Source organism: Oryctolagus cuniculus, chromosome 1 (assembly GCF_051225735.1).
Source record: "Oryctolagus cuniculus isolate XC-2025 breed Fujian yellow rabbit chromosome 1, ASM5122573v1, whole genome shotgun sequence".
Taxonomy (NCBI): Eukaryota; Metazoa; Chordata; class Mammalia; order Lagomorpha; family Leporidae; genus Oryctolagus; species Oryctolagus cuniculus.
Window position 1 is genome coordinate 61,998,681 of NC_142867.1, and position 16,967 is coordinate 62,015,647.

A 16,967-nucleotide genomic window follows, 5' to 3' on the forward strand; every position below is an offset into this window, starting at 1 on the left:
ATGTTCCTACTCAATGACACTCAGTTTCACCCTTCCTCCTTCTTGTTGCTGGGGATCCCAGGACTAGAAGCTCTTCATATCTGGATTGGCTTTCCATTTGGTGCTGTGTACATGATTGCACTCATAGGCAACTTCACCATTCTCTTGGTAATCAAGACTGAGAACAGCCTACACCAGCCCATGTTCTACTTCCTAGCCATGTTGGCAACCATTGACTTGGGACTCTCAACAGCTACCATCCCTAAGATGCTTGGAATCTTCTGGTTTAGTCTCAGGGAGATTATCTTTGATGCCTGCCTCACACAGATGTTTTTCATCCACAACTTCACACTTATGGAGTCAGCAGTCCTCTTGGCCATGGCTTATGATCGCTATGTGGCCATCTGCAACCCCCTCCGATACAGCACTGTCCTCACCAATAAGGTTGTTTCTGTGATTGGTCTTGGTGTGTTAGTGAGAGCAATTATTTTTGTCATTCCATTTGTATTTCTCATACTGAGATTACCTTTCTGTGGGAATCACATCATTCCCCACACCTACTGTGAGCACATGGGACTTGCTCGTCTGTCTTGTGCCAGTATCAAGATCAATATTATTTATGGCTTATGTGCCATCGGTAATCTGGTGTTTGATATTATAGCCATTGCCCTTTCTTATGTTCAGATCCTCCGTGCTGTTTTTCGTCTTCCTTCCCATGAAGCACGACTCAAGTCCCTCAGCACATGTGGTTCTCATGTTTGTGTAATCCTTGCCTTCTATACACCAGCCCTCTTTTCCTTTATGACACATCGCTTTGGCCAAAATGTTCCCCGCTATATCCATATACTTTTAGCTAATCTTTATGTTGTAGTGCCACCGATGCTTAATCCTGTCATATATGGAGTCAGAACCAAGCAGATTTATCATGGTGTGAAGAAATTATTACATAAGCTGGGAACAGAAAAGAAATAGCACTTAACACATGTGAAGTTTCATTTGGAATTTTGTGAAAGTTCAGCCAAAGAGATGCCTTATCCCAAAATTGTTTTTCAATCTTACATATTCATTGTAAATCTTATTTAAATGCATCATTTTGCCACTTGCTTTTTATCCCTCTTCTTCTTAATAACTGTTGCTTCCTTCTTCTCTCTTCAATTCCCTGATAATTTCATTTTACCAGGTTGTGCCATATTTTTCTGTTATTTTCAATATCGGTGGATGATCGTATATCAGATTTGAATGCATCCAACCTTGGTGGAATAGCTGATATTTTGATAGTACTAAAACCTAAAACCTAACAAAATAAAGATCCCCCTCCAAAGACAACATTACCCTGAGAGATATCTCTCCCAACCTATGTGAAATAATGATCAAGACTACTGGCCCTTCAAACCAGCAGGTCCCCAAGTCAATTAATATTTCCAGACAGCTCCTTTTCCTTAACTGCACCTTATTTTGTCATCTATCAGATTCTCTATAGGAATCTCTGGAGGGGTGCCCATCTGCACTGATGGATGTCATCTCCCATTAAACCTAACATAATAGTGAACAATAACTTGCCAAATTGTTTTGCAATCTGGTTTATCAAGTTTCTGCTGATTTAGCAATGGGTAATCAGTACTCATTACAGCCCATAAGGTGGATTTTGCAATCTGGTTTAATGGCATTAATTTATTGCTGGAGTTTTATGAAAAAAAGAGTAGAATCCTTATAAATTACATATTATAAATGTAATTTGACCTTAATTCAGATAGAGGTATATATCTATATTTATATCTATATCTATCTCTATATATATGTAATATCAGCATCTTAAGTCAACTAGGTGTAATTGCTAAATGTAAACTGAGTAAAGGCAAATGATATAAATATGTCTAAATGTAAACTTTGGCACTCTTAACACAGTATATTCTATGAAGAAAAACTATTTGGGTTTGCTAACATCTTTTCATAAATTGTCCATATGAAAAATAGTTCAATGCTTAAAAGTAACTAAGGCTGAAATTTTATGTTATCTTATTTAGAAAATGTTGTCTTAATTTGTAGATTTTTAAAAGGTTACCAAAGATACACAGATTTTGTGTTCTGTTAAGATAATCTATTATGTTCTCTTAATGTCTCTGTTAATTTCTTATTGTTTAAATCAGCTGAGTTTTTATTAAGAGTTATAGTTTGTTTAAATATATGCTTATTCAGGCCAGTGGCATGGTTCACTTGGTTAATCCTCCGCCTGAAGTGCTGGCATCCCATATGGGCACTGGGTTCTAGTCCCGGTTGCTCCTCTTCCACTCCAGCTCTAGGCTGTGGCCCGGGAGTGCAGTGGAGGATGGCCCGAGTGCTTGGTCTCCTGCTCCCATGTGGGAGACCAGGAAGAAGAACCTGGCTCCTGGCTTCTGATCAGTGCAGCACCGGCCATGGTGGCCACTTGGGGAGTGAACCAACGGAACGAAGACCTTTCTCTCTGTCTCTCACTGCCTATAACTCTACCTCTCAAAAAAATTAAAAATAAAATAAATATAAGCTTTTTCTAAAACATTTGAGTAATCAGTTTGTAGCAATGATCAAATCTGGTCTATATTATGTCATGATGTTAAGGGATCCTTTTTCTATCAGATATTTTAAGCCTTCTTGGCATCTTTGACAGGCATTCAAAAAATTAAAATTCCAAATTCTTTGGACTTGATTATTTTCAGTTGGCCCTTTGGAAATATGAAAAGATATATGTCTCTCATCTTGGAGAGAAACCAACTAATCAGACTATTTTGATTATATTATAGGCTCTATCAAGATGTGAAGTGGTGCTCAATTTGAAATTATGATAATGTAAAATGTTACTAATAAAAATGTCTAAAAGTTAAAAAGTCTAATGATCTTGTATTACTAGACAAAATGATTATCTTAATGAGAAAGGTTCAGAGGCCTAAAAGGGATAAATGTTTTGTAAAATCCTACAGGTGCTTTCTAAAATCTGCATAGAGTAAGCAAGTGCCTGTTCTTGTTGGTTAATGAGTTTGTAATTTTAACCATGGCATTTAAAGTCTTATGTCATCCATAGTTTGTGTTCTTTTCCAAACACACAAAAAAAATAGATTTGCTGCTCATGAAAACTAAGACATTGTTGGTTCTGTGTTTAACTGTGTCCTCCTATACGTTCTGAAGGACTTCTCCAGTGACTCCTAATGTCTTCAGTAGTTTGGGATGGCTCAGCAAGCATATAAAGCCAATGATGGACTATAGGTTCCAAATGAGAGAAAGTATGGTTAATTGAGGTTACTAAGAGCAGAAAGTAATTTGAATTAAAATTGGTAATTTTAAAAAAAAGATTTCAAGAAGCTATTACTGACTGCTATCCTATCTTGTAGGTTATATTATATGTGTGTACATATTGTATGTCTACATGGGAAAATGTATTTATTAAGAACTCTGTTTTAATTGGCTTAAGATAAAAAATTGTTCATGAATTTAAACTGCTGAATTAACCAAAGATACCCTTTTGGTTTACATAACCTAGCTAAATCTCTGTATCATGGGGCCAGCACTGTGGCATAGTGGGTAAAGCCGCCACCTGCAGTGCCAGCATACCATGTGGGTGTTGCTTCAAGTACTGGCTGCTCTACTTCTGATCCAGCTCTCTGCTATGACCTGGGAAAGCAGTACAAGAAGGCTCAATCCTTGGGCCTCTGCACCCTTGTGGGAGAACTAGAAGAAGCTCCTGGCTCCTGGCTTTGGATCATCACAGCTCTGGCCATTGCAGCCAACTGGGGAATGAAGCAATGGATGGAAGACCTCTCTCTGTCTCTCTGCCTCTCCTCTGTCTGTGTAACTCTGGATTTCAAATAAATAAATACATCTTTTTTAAAAAATCTCTATATCAGAGGGAAGAGATGTGCAATTTGGGACATGCTCAAGCTGACTTACCTCAAACGGTAGAGTTAGAAACATACCAGGGGATTCCAATTCAATCCCATCAAGGTGGCATGTACCAATGCCATCTCACTAGTCCCGGTGATCAATTTCTGTTCACAATTGATCATAATGATAGGACTAAGAACCAAAGGGAGCACATAAACAAGAATTGTGTCTGCAAATACTAGCTGATAGAATAAAAAAGGGTGAGAACGATCCAACATGGGAAGTGAGATACACAGCAGACCCATAGAATGGCAGATGTCCTAAACAGCACTCTGGCCTCAGAATCAGCCCTTAAGGCATGCAGATGCAGCTGAAAAGCCCATGAGAGTATTTCAGGCATGGAAAGCCAAGACACTCTGGCAAAAAAAAAAAAAAAAAATCTAAATGAAAGATCTCTGCGATTGAGATCCCAGTGATCCCAGTGGAAAGAACGGGTCATCAAAGAAAGAGGTACCTTTCCCTGAAGGGAGGAGAGAACTTCCACTTTGACCATGGCCTTGTCTAAATATGATCACAGTCGGTGAACTCAGGGGGCTTCCATAGCCTTGGCAGCTCATGACAAGAGCCTAGAGTGATTACTGATGCCATAAACAAGAGTGTCAATTTGTTAAGTCAACAACAGGAGTCACTGTGCACTTACTCCTCATGTAGGATCTCTGTCCTTAGTGTGCTGTACATTGAGATTTAATACTATAACTAGTACTCAAACAGTATTGTTCACTGTATGCTTCTGTGTGGGAGCAAACTGTTGAAATCTTTACTTAATGTATGCTAAACTGATCTTCTGTATATAAAAAGATTAGAAAATGAATCTTGATGTGAATGGAAGGGGAGAGGGAGTAGGAAAGGGGAGGGTTGCGGGTGGGAGGGACGTTATGGGGGGGAAGCCATTGTAATCCATAAGTTGTACTTTGGAAATTTATATTCATTAAATAAAAGTTAAAAAAAATCTCTATATCAGATGTTTTAAATTTGTTGATAGTAATAAACTGTAAGTGTTTTTTTCATGTTTGTGCCAAGTTTGCTGCTCAAACAAGTTACACTATGCTAGATATTTAAGACATGTTTCCAAATACATGTATTCTTACCTTGAAATTTATAGAAGGTGTTGGACCTTTTGGTAAATGTTTTCATAAGCTGTTGTTTAACAGTTAAATTCGCCTGGTAATTTTTCATTTGATATTAAGTTATTGACAGTAAGTGATCTGGGAAGCCTGACTTGTTCCCTTATTTCTCTATTCTCTTCAAGATGGGAAACTGACTCTATATTGAAGGACTCTCCAGGATGTACAGTTTGATCTTTAGACCTTATAAAAGGGATGGCTAACATTTTTCTGTAATAATATTGTAGATAAAATGAGAGTTTAAATTATCATCTCACATCCAGATTTACTTCACCATGGGTACAATAAATAGGCAAAAGCTCGCTTTAAGACTAAAAGGAGACAAAGTTTTAAAGTGAGGACATAGCTTTCCTCATGGACATTGTCTACCTCACAGAAAAACCACTATCAGAACACTCCTGTGACTACAGATTTCTAGTTTAGGCCACCTTGCATCCTCTTAAAGTTTTCCTTTCGTCTGCTTTCACAAAATCCAGGAGGAAAAGAAAGCTAGACAGCAGAAGCAATGTAAAGATAGGTGACAGGGCAATTAATGGCTGCTTTATATAGTGACCTGCCATCAGGGAGACTCAACAAGCAGGTCCACAGCATTGATTTTTAAGGTAGAATGCCAGGGCTTTGCAGAAATCAGCTTATGAAGAGCTGTGGCATCTCTGCCAGCCAAGAGTTGGGTTGCTGGAAACAGAACTGCCCTGGAATCAAAGGACTCCCAGGCCAGAGCCAGACCTTGTTGGCTCTAAGCTGAAAAGCCCTTCACTCTGCCCAGCTTCTAAAGTAACCGCTGCTGCTGAGGGGACGGCCAAGAAGGGTCAGCAACATTGCAGATAGAACTGCAAATTTCCTGTTCGAGGTGCCACCTGCCTTTGCCTGGCTATCTCTCCTTCCAGGCCAGCTAGGCAATGGAAGTCTACAGGGCACATTCTCTAAGGTTGTTCATACCTCCCTTATGATGTACCACATGTGAAGTGATGGATGGGTCTGGGCCTCATAATTGGCAAGGCTTTGGAGCCAGCCTGACTATTATTGAGCCTTTTCTGTCAGTTTCTATTTGTCTTTCAATGAGAAGAATTGCTTGTGGTTTGGACAGCATTCTCTTAGGTCCTCCAGTGAGGACTCTGTCCTTTGTTTTGGACCCTGTCTAGCCCACTTTGTTCCTCATTGCTTTGTAATCATAACCTCTACTCTTACATCAATATCTCTACTCCTGGCCCATGTGTGTTGGTGGTTCTTTTCCCTCATTTAACATTGTATGATTATTCTGATTTTTTTTCTGCAAACCCCTCTATGCACAAGAGATGAATGGTGTTTCTCCTGGATTTGGTTGGGATCATCTTCACAGCCTCCCTCTCCTCAGTAGTGATCTCAGGAACAGCTTTGGGCCACATTATCTCAACTAACTGACTCCAAAACAACTCCAACAGTTACAAGAGGAAGTCATTAGGTCCACTGAAATCTCCGCTGATTCTATTCAAGGTCATCAAAGCCAAATCACCTCACTAACTGGCATTGTACTACCAAACAGTCTTTAGGCCTTATAAAAGCTAAAAAGGGGAAACTTGTATATTTTTGGAAGAATGTTGCTCCTCCGCAAGTGGAGGAGCGGCACCAGACCGGACGCTGTTATTCCCTTTCAGTAGGTTTTTTCTACAGTAAAGCAAGCACAAGTAAAGAGAAGAAAGAAAGAACGAGATAACGAACTCCCCAGAGAGCTCTCCAACCAACTCTCCAACCAACCCCCACCGTGCCGTCTCTCTCCCCCTTTATAGTCCTCTCCCACCAATCCGTGCTCTGCTGTCCACGTGCTGAGTATGCTGTTCTCTTCCAATCAGAGGTAGGATCAGCTCCTGCAGCTTCTTAATCAAATTGATGAAGCAGCTGTGCACAATTTGTTTACTCCCTCTCAGCACCATGTTGTGGGAGACGGGCCCTGCCTCCCACAAAGAACAATGTTGATATTATGTTAATCAATCAGGCCAGGTAAAACAAAATATTAAATTACTTGGTTAATGCCTCTACTAGGACCATTTTTTTCTATTCTCATCCTGGCTTTTTTATTACCTTGTCTGTTTAAAAGCTTACAGGAAGTGATAATGGAACAAACCAAAGCCTTCACCAACCAGGTAGTTAACCAAATGCTGCTACAGGGATATGCTCAGCTCCCTACCTAGGAGATCACTACTTGAGTCATTGCCCCAAGCCAGCAGAGAGCAACTCATCACCGCACGTCAGCAGGAAGCAGCTCTAGAAGATACATAAGCATCCCTCCATCCCCCAGGCTTTGGGGGCAATTTAATGTTTTATGGAAAACACAAGGGATGAATATTAGTAAAATGGTGCCATTTTACCTGGGGTGCTATCTGAAGCCTCAGATGCCATCTTCTGCTTGGGCCCAGCTGCAACCTTGTGTGAAGAGGAGGAAGATGAGAACAAGAGAAATTAGAAAAAGCGTTGGAGATTTATGGGACACTATCACACGACCCAACATACAGATATTAGGAGTGCTTGAAGGTGTGAAGAGAATGTATTATAAGGCCTATTCAGTGAAATAATTACAAAAAAATCCCTAATTTGGAGAACGAAATGGATATCCAAGTACATAAGGCACATAAAACTCCTAATATACATGACCAAAAAATATCTTTAGCACAACACATTGAAATCAAACTTTCAACAGTAAAACATAAAGGGAAGACAGAAACCCTACAGGCTAGGAGAGAAAGGAGAGATATAGCCCAAGTCATAAAAGAAAGAAACTCAACCCAGAATACTGTACCCGACAAAGCTCTCATTTATGAATGAAGGTGAAAAAAGAACTTCCATAACAAACAGAAATTGAAAGAATTTGTCACCACTCATCCAGCCTTACAAATTATGCTTACAGGTGTACTGCACACAGAAACACAGAAGGATAGTCACCCTTATGAAATAATGTGAAGGCAGACATTCTCCCAGTATAACTACAAGGGACATATAAAGCCAAGAATAAGGGTATTCACAAGAAAATGACAGAGCCAAGTTGTTACTTATCAATAGTAACCGTGAAAGTAAATGAACTAAATTATCCAATTAAAAGATACAGGCTGGATATAAAGACAGACAGACTCTAATTCAATAGTAAAGAGGGAATTCAACCCCCCAATTTCATCGAGGGACAGATCAACTGGACAAAAAAAAATCATCAACAAAGAAACAGCAGAACAAGCTGACACTATGGACCAAATGGACCTAACTGATATCTACAGAACTTTTCATCCCACAGTTGCAGAATACACATTCTTTTCATCAGTGCATAGAACTTTCTCTAGGATAGACCATATGGTAAGTCATAAAGTAAGTCTCATCAAAGTCCAAATAATTGAAATCATACCATGCATCTTTTCTGATCACAATGGAATAAAACAGGAAGTTAACAACTCAAGAATCTCTAGAATATATGCAAACACATGGAGACTTGAAATAATCCATACAAAACACAAGTTGCAACATACTGTAGCAATGAGGTTCATCCAGAAGCTCCACACATAGGTATTAGCTTAGGGAAAGGGGCTGTTCAATTTTGCCTAGTGTTAGTTTTATCACAGCATGTTTGGTGTTGAGTTCCAAGGCAACATTTTGTGCTTATTTCTCTGACTTACCCACTCTGCAACAATTAGAGTATTTCTTTATCCTGTACTGCCAATGTTGGAGGAGGGGTGGTTGAGGTAATGCATTAACTGCCAAAGTCAATATGTGTCCAGAGGATCTGTCTATAGGCAGTATGCCAAGGACCGCCAGCATTGGATTTCACCATAGTGAACCTGGTACAGTACATCAGAGCCTACACTTAACTCCCTTTGCATTCAATAAATGGGAAATATTTCTCCCCAAGCTTTGCTGTTTGGAATTGGTGGAATGGTCCACTCTCTCCATCTTGCCTTACTCCTGAATCTCTTCATTGCTATGCTAAAATCCAGTATTGTAATCTCTTACACCTATCTGATTTCCCTAGCTTTTGTGAAGATATTTTCATGTGTGAATAGTTGTTCATATAAAAATTTTTGTGGGGATATTACCAATAGAGGGTTTTCCTATGCCATAATGTTACACCACCCCCTTTCTATTTTTTGTTGTGGTTGTTAAAGATTTATTCATTTGTACTGAATTCTTAGGACTACAGTAAATGGGTAAAGTGTTATGAAGAAAGAAAGTTAAAATCCATTGAAGAAAGACAAGAGTTTAATCTTTATTTTAAAATTTTTATAGGTAAATATGGAAAGAATTCATAAGAAAATGGCTAAAGAGGTAAAGTTTTAAAATATCTTAGAAGTCATAGAGATATAAAGTTCTAGAATATAAGAACTTACTGAATACTGAACATTATTTAAATAAATTATTACCCTAAATGCAACATAATACAATTTTAGGATATCAGAATGCTTAACAAAGAATGAAATAAAATAATGGAAAGCATGAAGCTGAAGGGAGAGAAAAGAAAAGAAAAAGAAAAATATGGGAAATGGATAATTTTAAGAGTGAATTAAAAATGAAGTTCAAGAAAACAGACATGTGATTGATTATAATTCTGCTCCCTTACAATTCTACTTCACTCCATAAATGATGGGGTTGAGTGAAGGTAGGAGAAATAAATTAACAAAAATGTACCCAGATTAACAGGGTAACTTATAAAAGTTCCTGGAAAATGGAAATAGAAATTGGATTGATTTTGGTACAAAACTTTTGAAATCCATGAGTTTTTTCTTAATACCTATTTTCTTTTTTTTTTACTTTTATTTAATGAATATAAACCTATTTTCATGAACTCTGAATACCTCTTGTATGAAAGAATGTACAGCTTATTTTCTAATTTAAAAATAATAACATTAATACCTACTGATATATCAACATGTAAATGAAATTAATGCCACAAAGCAATGTATTCTAATCTATATAAGTTAACCACAATGGATCCAACTAAAATAATGCAATTGACAATAAAACTAAGCATTTATATAGTGATATCAGAAAAACAGGTACTGTACTTCATCTCTGGAAAAACAGGAAATAAACTTGTTGGAGAAGAATTCCAGGTGATTTGTTTTTAATTTTTTGTTTTCTTTATTAAGTATTATCTTAGAGATGAGTGCAATATAAAATATTAATTCCAGATTGCAAGAACAAATGATCAGTATTGTGATAATGATATATATTACGTATATAAAGAAGAGTGACAAGTTTCATGATACAAAACGTCTTTGCATGGTCTTTGGGAGTTTTATTAAGTCAATCAAAAGCTTTCACCTGAAAAGTGGCTATTGGTATCTTGGTCTGACGATTTTTACCTTAACATCTGTGGGAGAACTACAGTCAGTCTAGGATAAGAGGTCTTCAATTTGAAGAATAGATTATTCAGGGTCAAATGTTAATTGAAAGACTGAAACTGAATAAAGTAATAGGCAAAGGCAGCATGTATCTCATAGATTACAAAAAAAAAAATTCACTATATGTAACTAGGTAGCAAGCCCATACCTAGCATTATGCTATGGGCCTAATGGCAGAGGGCAATTCAGTGATAAATTGCTGCTGGTATTAATGGTAAACAGTTCTGAAATTATGTGTTTCATAATACAAGTTATTTGTTTTGGCCATCATTGCATGAATCTTATATATTTGGCAGATCTTCCACTTCAAGCCACAGATTTGGTAGGGAATGTTTTGAACCTAAGGTTGTGACTCTATAAAGGCAAACAGAGTGCAAGGGCCACAGAGCCAGACATCAGTGTGAATGTGGTTCCTCGATTTAGCCCCAGCATTTATAATTTTTCAAGATGTACAATAAATATAAAATTAGTATAAACTAAAAGAAAATTGAAAAGAATGGAAGCATGAGAGAAAGACAGGAGAAGAAAACCTGAAGGGAAGGGATGGGAAGGGAAGGGAAGGAGGGAGGGATGGAGGGAGGGAGGATGGAATGAAGGAAAGAAGGAAGGAAGGAAAGGCAGACTAGAGAAAGAAAAAAATAAGTAGTTTACAGGGTGAAATCTCCAGTACAATGTATCCCAAATGACAAAGTAGCAAGACCCAGTATTATATATTCCCCTGAAAATAAGTAGCTTTTTACTATCAGGAATTATGCATGAGGCCATGCACAGAGGCCACATATCTCTCTCCAAGGGGGTCCTAACATAGATGGTCCATGAATCCTTGAACTTGAAAGACAATAGTTACTGGAATTCTTTGGACCCATTAGTCAGTAGCTAGGTTCAAATCAACTTGTATTGCAAGTTGGTAGCAATAAGATAAGAGCAAGGAGATACTGAGACAAGAACATAAGAATATTCCTAGGAAGATTAAAATCCTTAATAAAACAAAGTGGCAAGAGTATTAGTTTTTAGTTTTTAGTAAACACAGAGAGCACTCGCTCCCGTATCTGTTTGGTCCTTACTCCATAAATGATTGGGTTGAGTGAAGGTGGGAGAACTAAATAGAGATTGGCAATAAGAATGTGAAGGTAGTGTGGTATGTTGTGACCAAATCGGTGAGTGAGGAAAGAGAATATTGAGGGGATATAGAAAACACAGAGGACTGCCATATGAGACCCACAAGTGCTTAGGGCTTTTACTCGTGCATCCTTGGAAGGGAGATGAAAGACGGCCTGGAGAATATAAACATATGAGATGCCAATAAGGACCAGGTTCAGAAGAAAGAGGGTGACTACAAAGAGCCCATAGATGGTATTAATATGGATGCTTCCACAGGATAATTTTGCAATACCCATGTGCTCACAGTAGGAATGGGCTATTATGTGGGCCTGACAAAAGGGCAGGCGATAGATGAGAAAGACCAGGGGAAGTATAAACATAGCTGGACGAATGACAATACACAAACTGATGCCCATTAGCACCCTAGAGGTCAATATGGTAGTGTAATGGAGTGGAGCACAGATGGCTACATAACGGTCAAAGGCCATGGCCAGCAGGACCTCAGCTTCCATGCCAGTGAATGCATGGATCAAAAACATCTGGGCCACACAAGCCCCAAAGTTAATCTCGTGAGCATCAAACCAAAAGATACCCAACATGCGGGGCACAGATGTTGTGGAAAGGGCCAAGTCAACTGAGGAAAGTATGGCCAAAAAGTAGAACATGGGCTCCCGGAGGGATGGCTCTGTCTGGATGACAAGTAGATTTGTGGTGTTTCCCAATAAAGCCACAAGGTAAATAGAACAGAAAGGCAGGGAGATCCAGACATGGACATCTTCCAGACCGGGGATTCCAACGAGGAAGAATGTGGCTGGGTGAAAAATGCTCCCGTTGTTGTGATATATCATCATGCACTGGTCAGAAGAGGAGAAACTTTCTCCTGTTGAGAGAAAAGCAGAGGCAGAGAATATGATAGAGATGGTGGATCCATTGCCAGCTCTGTTTTAGCACAGAATTGAAGTCACTTTTACTTGTGATATAGAAATCATATATTGAGTTATTCTCTTAGCCATTTAAATAGAGTAGGGTGTTACCAAATTCAGAATTTTTATTCTTCCTGCTGACTATGGAGGTTTGAAGCAAATTCAATTAAATTTGTAACAATTCAACATTTCTCTTCACTTGAGAAGATACTCTCTGGTGAGTGACACTGGAAACATCAATACTGTAAAGTGAGTGCACTACAGAGGCAATCACAAAGCCCTGGTACAATCTGTACAAGAAATAAATTATGGACTTAAGTGTATTGACACTAACACAATGAAATCTACTTTTTTCTGACTCCTCATTACTGACTGGCATAAACTCTGGCCCGAACCATGTAGCCTCACAGATACTGAAATAGATGTTCTCAGACAAGTGCTGGTCCCTGGATATGCCTGCACAGTACCTTGGAATAAATTTAACCAAGAACATCAAAGATCCCTATAATGAAAACTATAAAACATTAAAGAAAAAATAGAAGGAGACAAAAAAATGTGTAAAAATCTTTCAAGTTCAAGGATTGGAAGAACAACATCATCAAAATGCCCATACTACCAAAAGCAATTTATAGATTCAGTATGATCCCAATGAAAACACCAACAGCATTCTTCTCAGAGCTAGAAAAAATGATGCTAATATCCATATGGACCCCAAATAGCTTAAGCAATCTTAAAAAACAAAAATAAAGCTGAAGGCATCACATTGCCAGATCTCAAGACATACTACAGGGCAGTTATAATCAAAACAGCCTGGTACTGGCACAAAAACAGTCATGTAGATCAATGGAACAGAATGGAAACTCCAGAAATCAATCCACCCATCTACAACCAACTTATCTTTGACAACAGAGCAAAAATCAATCTCTGGAGCCAAGACAGTCTCTTCAACAAGTTGTGCTAGGAAAACTGGTTCTTCACATGCAGAATTATGAAGCAAGACCACTACCTCACACATTACAGAAAAATCCACTCAAAATGGGTCAGAGACCTAAATCTATGACATGATGTCATCAAATAACTAGAGGACATTGGAGAAACTCTGCAAAACATTGGCATAGGAAAAGATTTCTTAGAAAAGACCCCAGAAGTATAGGCAAACAAAGTTCATTAAATTATTCATGTTCTATAAAATTATAGATACCTGGTCAAGAAAAGCATCATAGAAAGATAATGGCAACACCAAAGCTATTGAGTTCCTTCGGCTTTCTCTGCACTTAAATCTAGGAGCCCTCTCTACTAGCTTCATTTCTTTCTACTGCAAAGAAATTAATTTCATCTTTTGAAATTTATAGGATGTCATACGTCTTGGGTCATCCTGTGAGATTTCATACAAGACTTTTAAACTGAATAAATAATTTAATATAGAACTTTTGTGTATATATATGTACATTTTAGTTTTATGCATTATGATTTAACAAATAACTTGTTTCTGCTTGTGGTTCATGTTAGCCACATGATCCAGCACTCAGCCTGCCCTGGAAATGTATAACTCCATTGACTGCTACACCTACTCACCAAAAATTTAGCAGCTGATTCTCTTCATTCTTCCCCAGGATTCAAGATCACACAAAATATCAAGCTGCACGGAACTTTCTCCAAATTATGAGTACAGGAAAGCATGTTTATATTCGGTCTCTAGCACCTAAGGGATGCTGCTAAGAGCACATCCCTTTAGTCTTAACTTTAGACGGAGCTCTGGGATTGAGTCCTTAGAGACTGCTCACAATCTCCTGGTTGATGCTCCATAAGCAGAAAAGCCCAAGGACATAGAGGCAAGCGAAGAGTATGTAAATAAACACCAAAAAAAAAAAAAAAAAGAGGACAAAAAGCACAGTTACTGTCATCTATTCTTGACAAGCATCAAAATACATAACTGCATTTCTAGTTGACAAAATTAGTAAATTTAATTTCAAATGTTTAATCAGGATGACAGGATTCTTTTTTGACTTCGGATATTTCTATTTTATACCCTGATACTTTTCCAACATAATTTAACTGTTTTCAGTTCCCCTGGTTTGCACAAGGACACAGAGCCATGATCATTTGTCCATACTGTTAACTCCCTGCAAGTTCCCCACCTCTTCCACCAAAATGTTCTACATAGAACTTTAAGAATCTATTCATTACAGTATAAATTCTCTATCCTGGAGTCAAACTGGTGGTGTTCGAAACCTGGCTTTGTCATGTAATAGTGTTGTGGCTTTGTGTTATTTATCTATCATGCACATCTCAATTTCCTTAACTGTAAAATATGGGAATAATAACTGCACTTCCCTAATTAAGAAAACTTGAGACATAAGTTAGATTTTTCTGAGGCATTTAGAATGCTGTTTTGTACATAGTAAGCTGTCAATCATAGACTTTTTAAATTATTACTATCATTTTAGTCTTCAACTCATAAGACAGAGTGCTCAGATGTGAGTTATGCAAAACAGATTAAGGAATCACTTACACTACCAATTCTGTAGCTATTTCTCTATTGAATGCTCTAGTGATACCAAACGTTTTCTGTCTATTTTTCAGTCAATAATGTTTATATTATATAGTTCCTATTAGAATGTGATTGATTTTTTCAGAGTGAAAAAGTTAGATCTCTTATCACATAGTTGAGCTTTGTAAGAATCTCCAAAAGACAGCATCAGGCTTTGGAAACAAAGCATGAGAAGTCATCTTTTTTTCAGACTTTTTCTATCTTCTTCAGCATTCCATTTAAACATTAAAGCTATCTCCTCCAAATTCACCATTTTTATTTACCTATACATATATACGATGAGATATTCTCTTGGATCTAATCATATCATCATGCCTAATCAAAATCAATCTTAAGATATTTGCACAATGGGTCATTTCTTTTCTCTGTGTGAGTAAGGAAGTCTCAAAAGTTCGAAGCTCACTTTCTCTCCCCGCCCCCCGTAACTTTGCATTGTAGATAAATACATAAGTCTTTAAAGTTGAAAGCTGTTAAGGATATACTGGCTCCATTTGAAGAGCATCTTTAAAAAAATGATGATAAGAAACAGAATTTCAACACCATATATTAAAAATGAATTGCTCTCCAATGATACCATTTAGTTATTCAAACAGCATTTGAATATAAAATAAAATCAACTTATTGTTGTTGGAGTCGATAAATCATCTTTAATGATTAATGAATTTTTTTTTCAAAATCCTATAATGTAAAATTTTCCAGCAGATACAGATTTAACTCCATTCCTCTTAGTTACTTTCCTCCTAGTGCCCTCAGTTCTGTAGCTCTACACCGAACTGATTACTCTTCATGTGTCTTTGTAGAATACCTGTACCCCTCTCCTGTTCTTGGACTCCTGCACCCACATGGAAGACCCAGAAGTTCCTGGCACTTGGTTTCTATCTGTCCAGCTCTGGGAATTGCAGCCTTTTGGGAAGTTAGCCAGTGGATGGAAGATCTCTCTCTCTCTCTCTCTCTCTCTCTCTCTCTTTCTCTTTCTTTAAGTATTTCTGCTTTTAAATAAGTGGATAAATCTTTTAACATTTTTTAGGTTTACAAAAATATGAAATTAAATGGTAAGTTTATATTGGCGTGATTTTTCTGAAATCCATACAAAATTTTTTTCATATTGCATGTTGCCACAAAATATTTAAAGGCCCTTTGACTTTGAAATCAATCATGGATTTCTAAAAAAAATTGCACCAAAGTAAACTTTTATGTAATTGAATTTTACTGTGAACTTTTAAAAGAACTCTCACATGTATACATTTGGCAGAGAAATAGAGAATAGGATATAATGTTTAAGATAAATGAGGGCATTGAGACATAATTTTTTTAGATATTTTATTTATTTATTTATTTATTTGAGATGTAGAGTTACAGGCAGAGAGAGGGAGAGACAAAGAGAAAGGTCTTCCATCCTCTGGCTCACTCTCCAAATGGCCACAATGTCCGGAGCTGGACTGATCCAAAGCCAGGAGCCAGGAGCTCCCTCAGGGTCTCCCACGTGGGCACAAAAGGCCTAACCACTTGGGCTATCCTCCACTGCCCTCCTAGGCCACAGCAGGGAGCTAGATTGGAAGAGAGGCATCCAGGACACGAACCTGTGACCATATGGGTTACTGGTGCCACAGGCAGAAAGGAAAGTTAGCCTACTATGCCACAGTGCTGGCCCAAGACAAAATCTGAAAAAGTTCTTAATCTGATTGTTCAAGAAATATAAAGGTTGTGTGTTGAATTTTATGAAAATAGAATTTAACTTTTTTATTTTTCCAAAAATAGCATTGCTTTAGTTTCTAAAACTATTCACTAATTTCACTTTCATCTTCTCACATATATATTTAGCAAATTTTCTAAACTAAGTATGTGTTACTTAACTAACCAGAAATATTGCATATGCATAGCACACATAATGAAATGTAAGACACCGTGACTGTGAGACAAACCATTGTCTTTGTTTCAGTGAAATGAAACAATGGCCATTATAACCATTACATGACCTGAAATGCCTTGAGAAAAAACAGTTACAATCAGAGAAAAGTTC

General features: G+C 37.6%; 2 protein-coding genes across 2 annotated transcripts; one reads left to right on the forward strand and one right to left on the reverse strand.

The window, feature by feature from the left end:
- On the forward strand, positions 1-951 carry OR52E2 (olfactory receptor, family 52, subfamily E, member 2). The gene is given in 1 exon segment (NM_001171441.1): positions 1-951. A coding segment is annotated over 1 exon segment (951 nt).
- Positions 952-11,382: 10,431 nt separating this feature from the next.
- Positions 11,383-12,321, reverse strand: OR52J3 (olfactory receptor, family 52, subfamily J, member 3). Its single transcript, NM_001171440.1, has one exon. The coding sequence runs from the start codon at positions 12,319-12,321 to the stop codon at positions 11,383-11,385; it is 939 nt and encodes a 312-aa protein (NP_001164911.1).
- Positions 12,322-16,967: the final 4,646 nt, after the last annotated feature.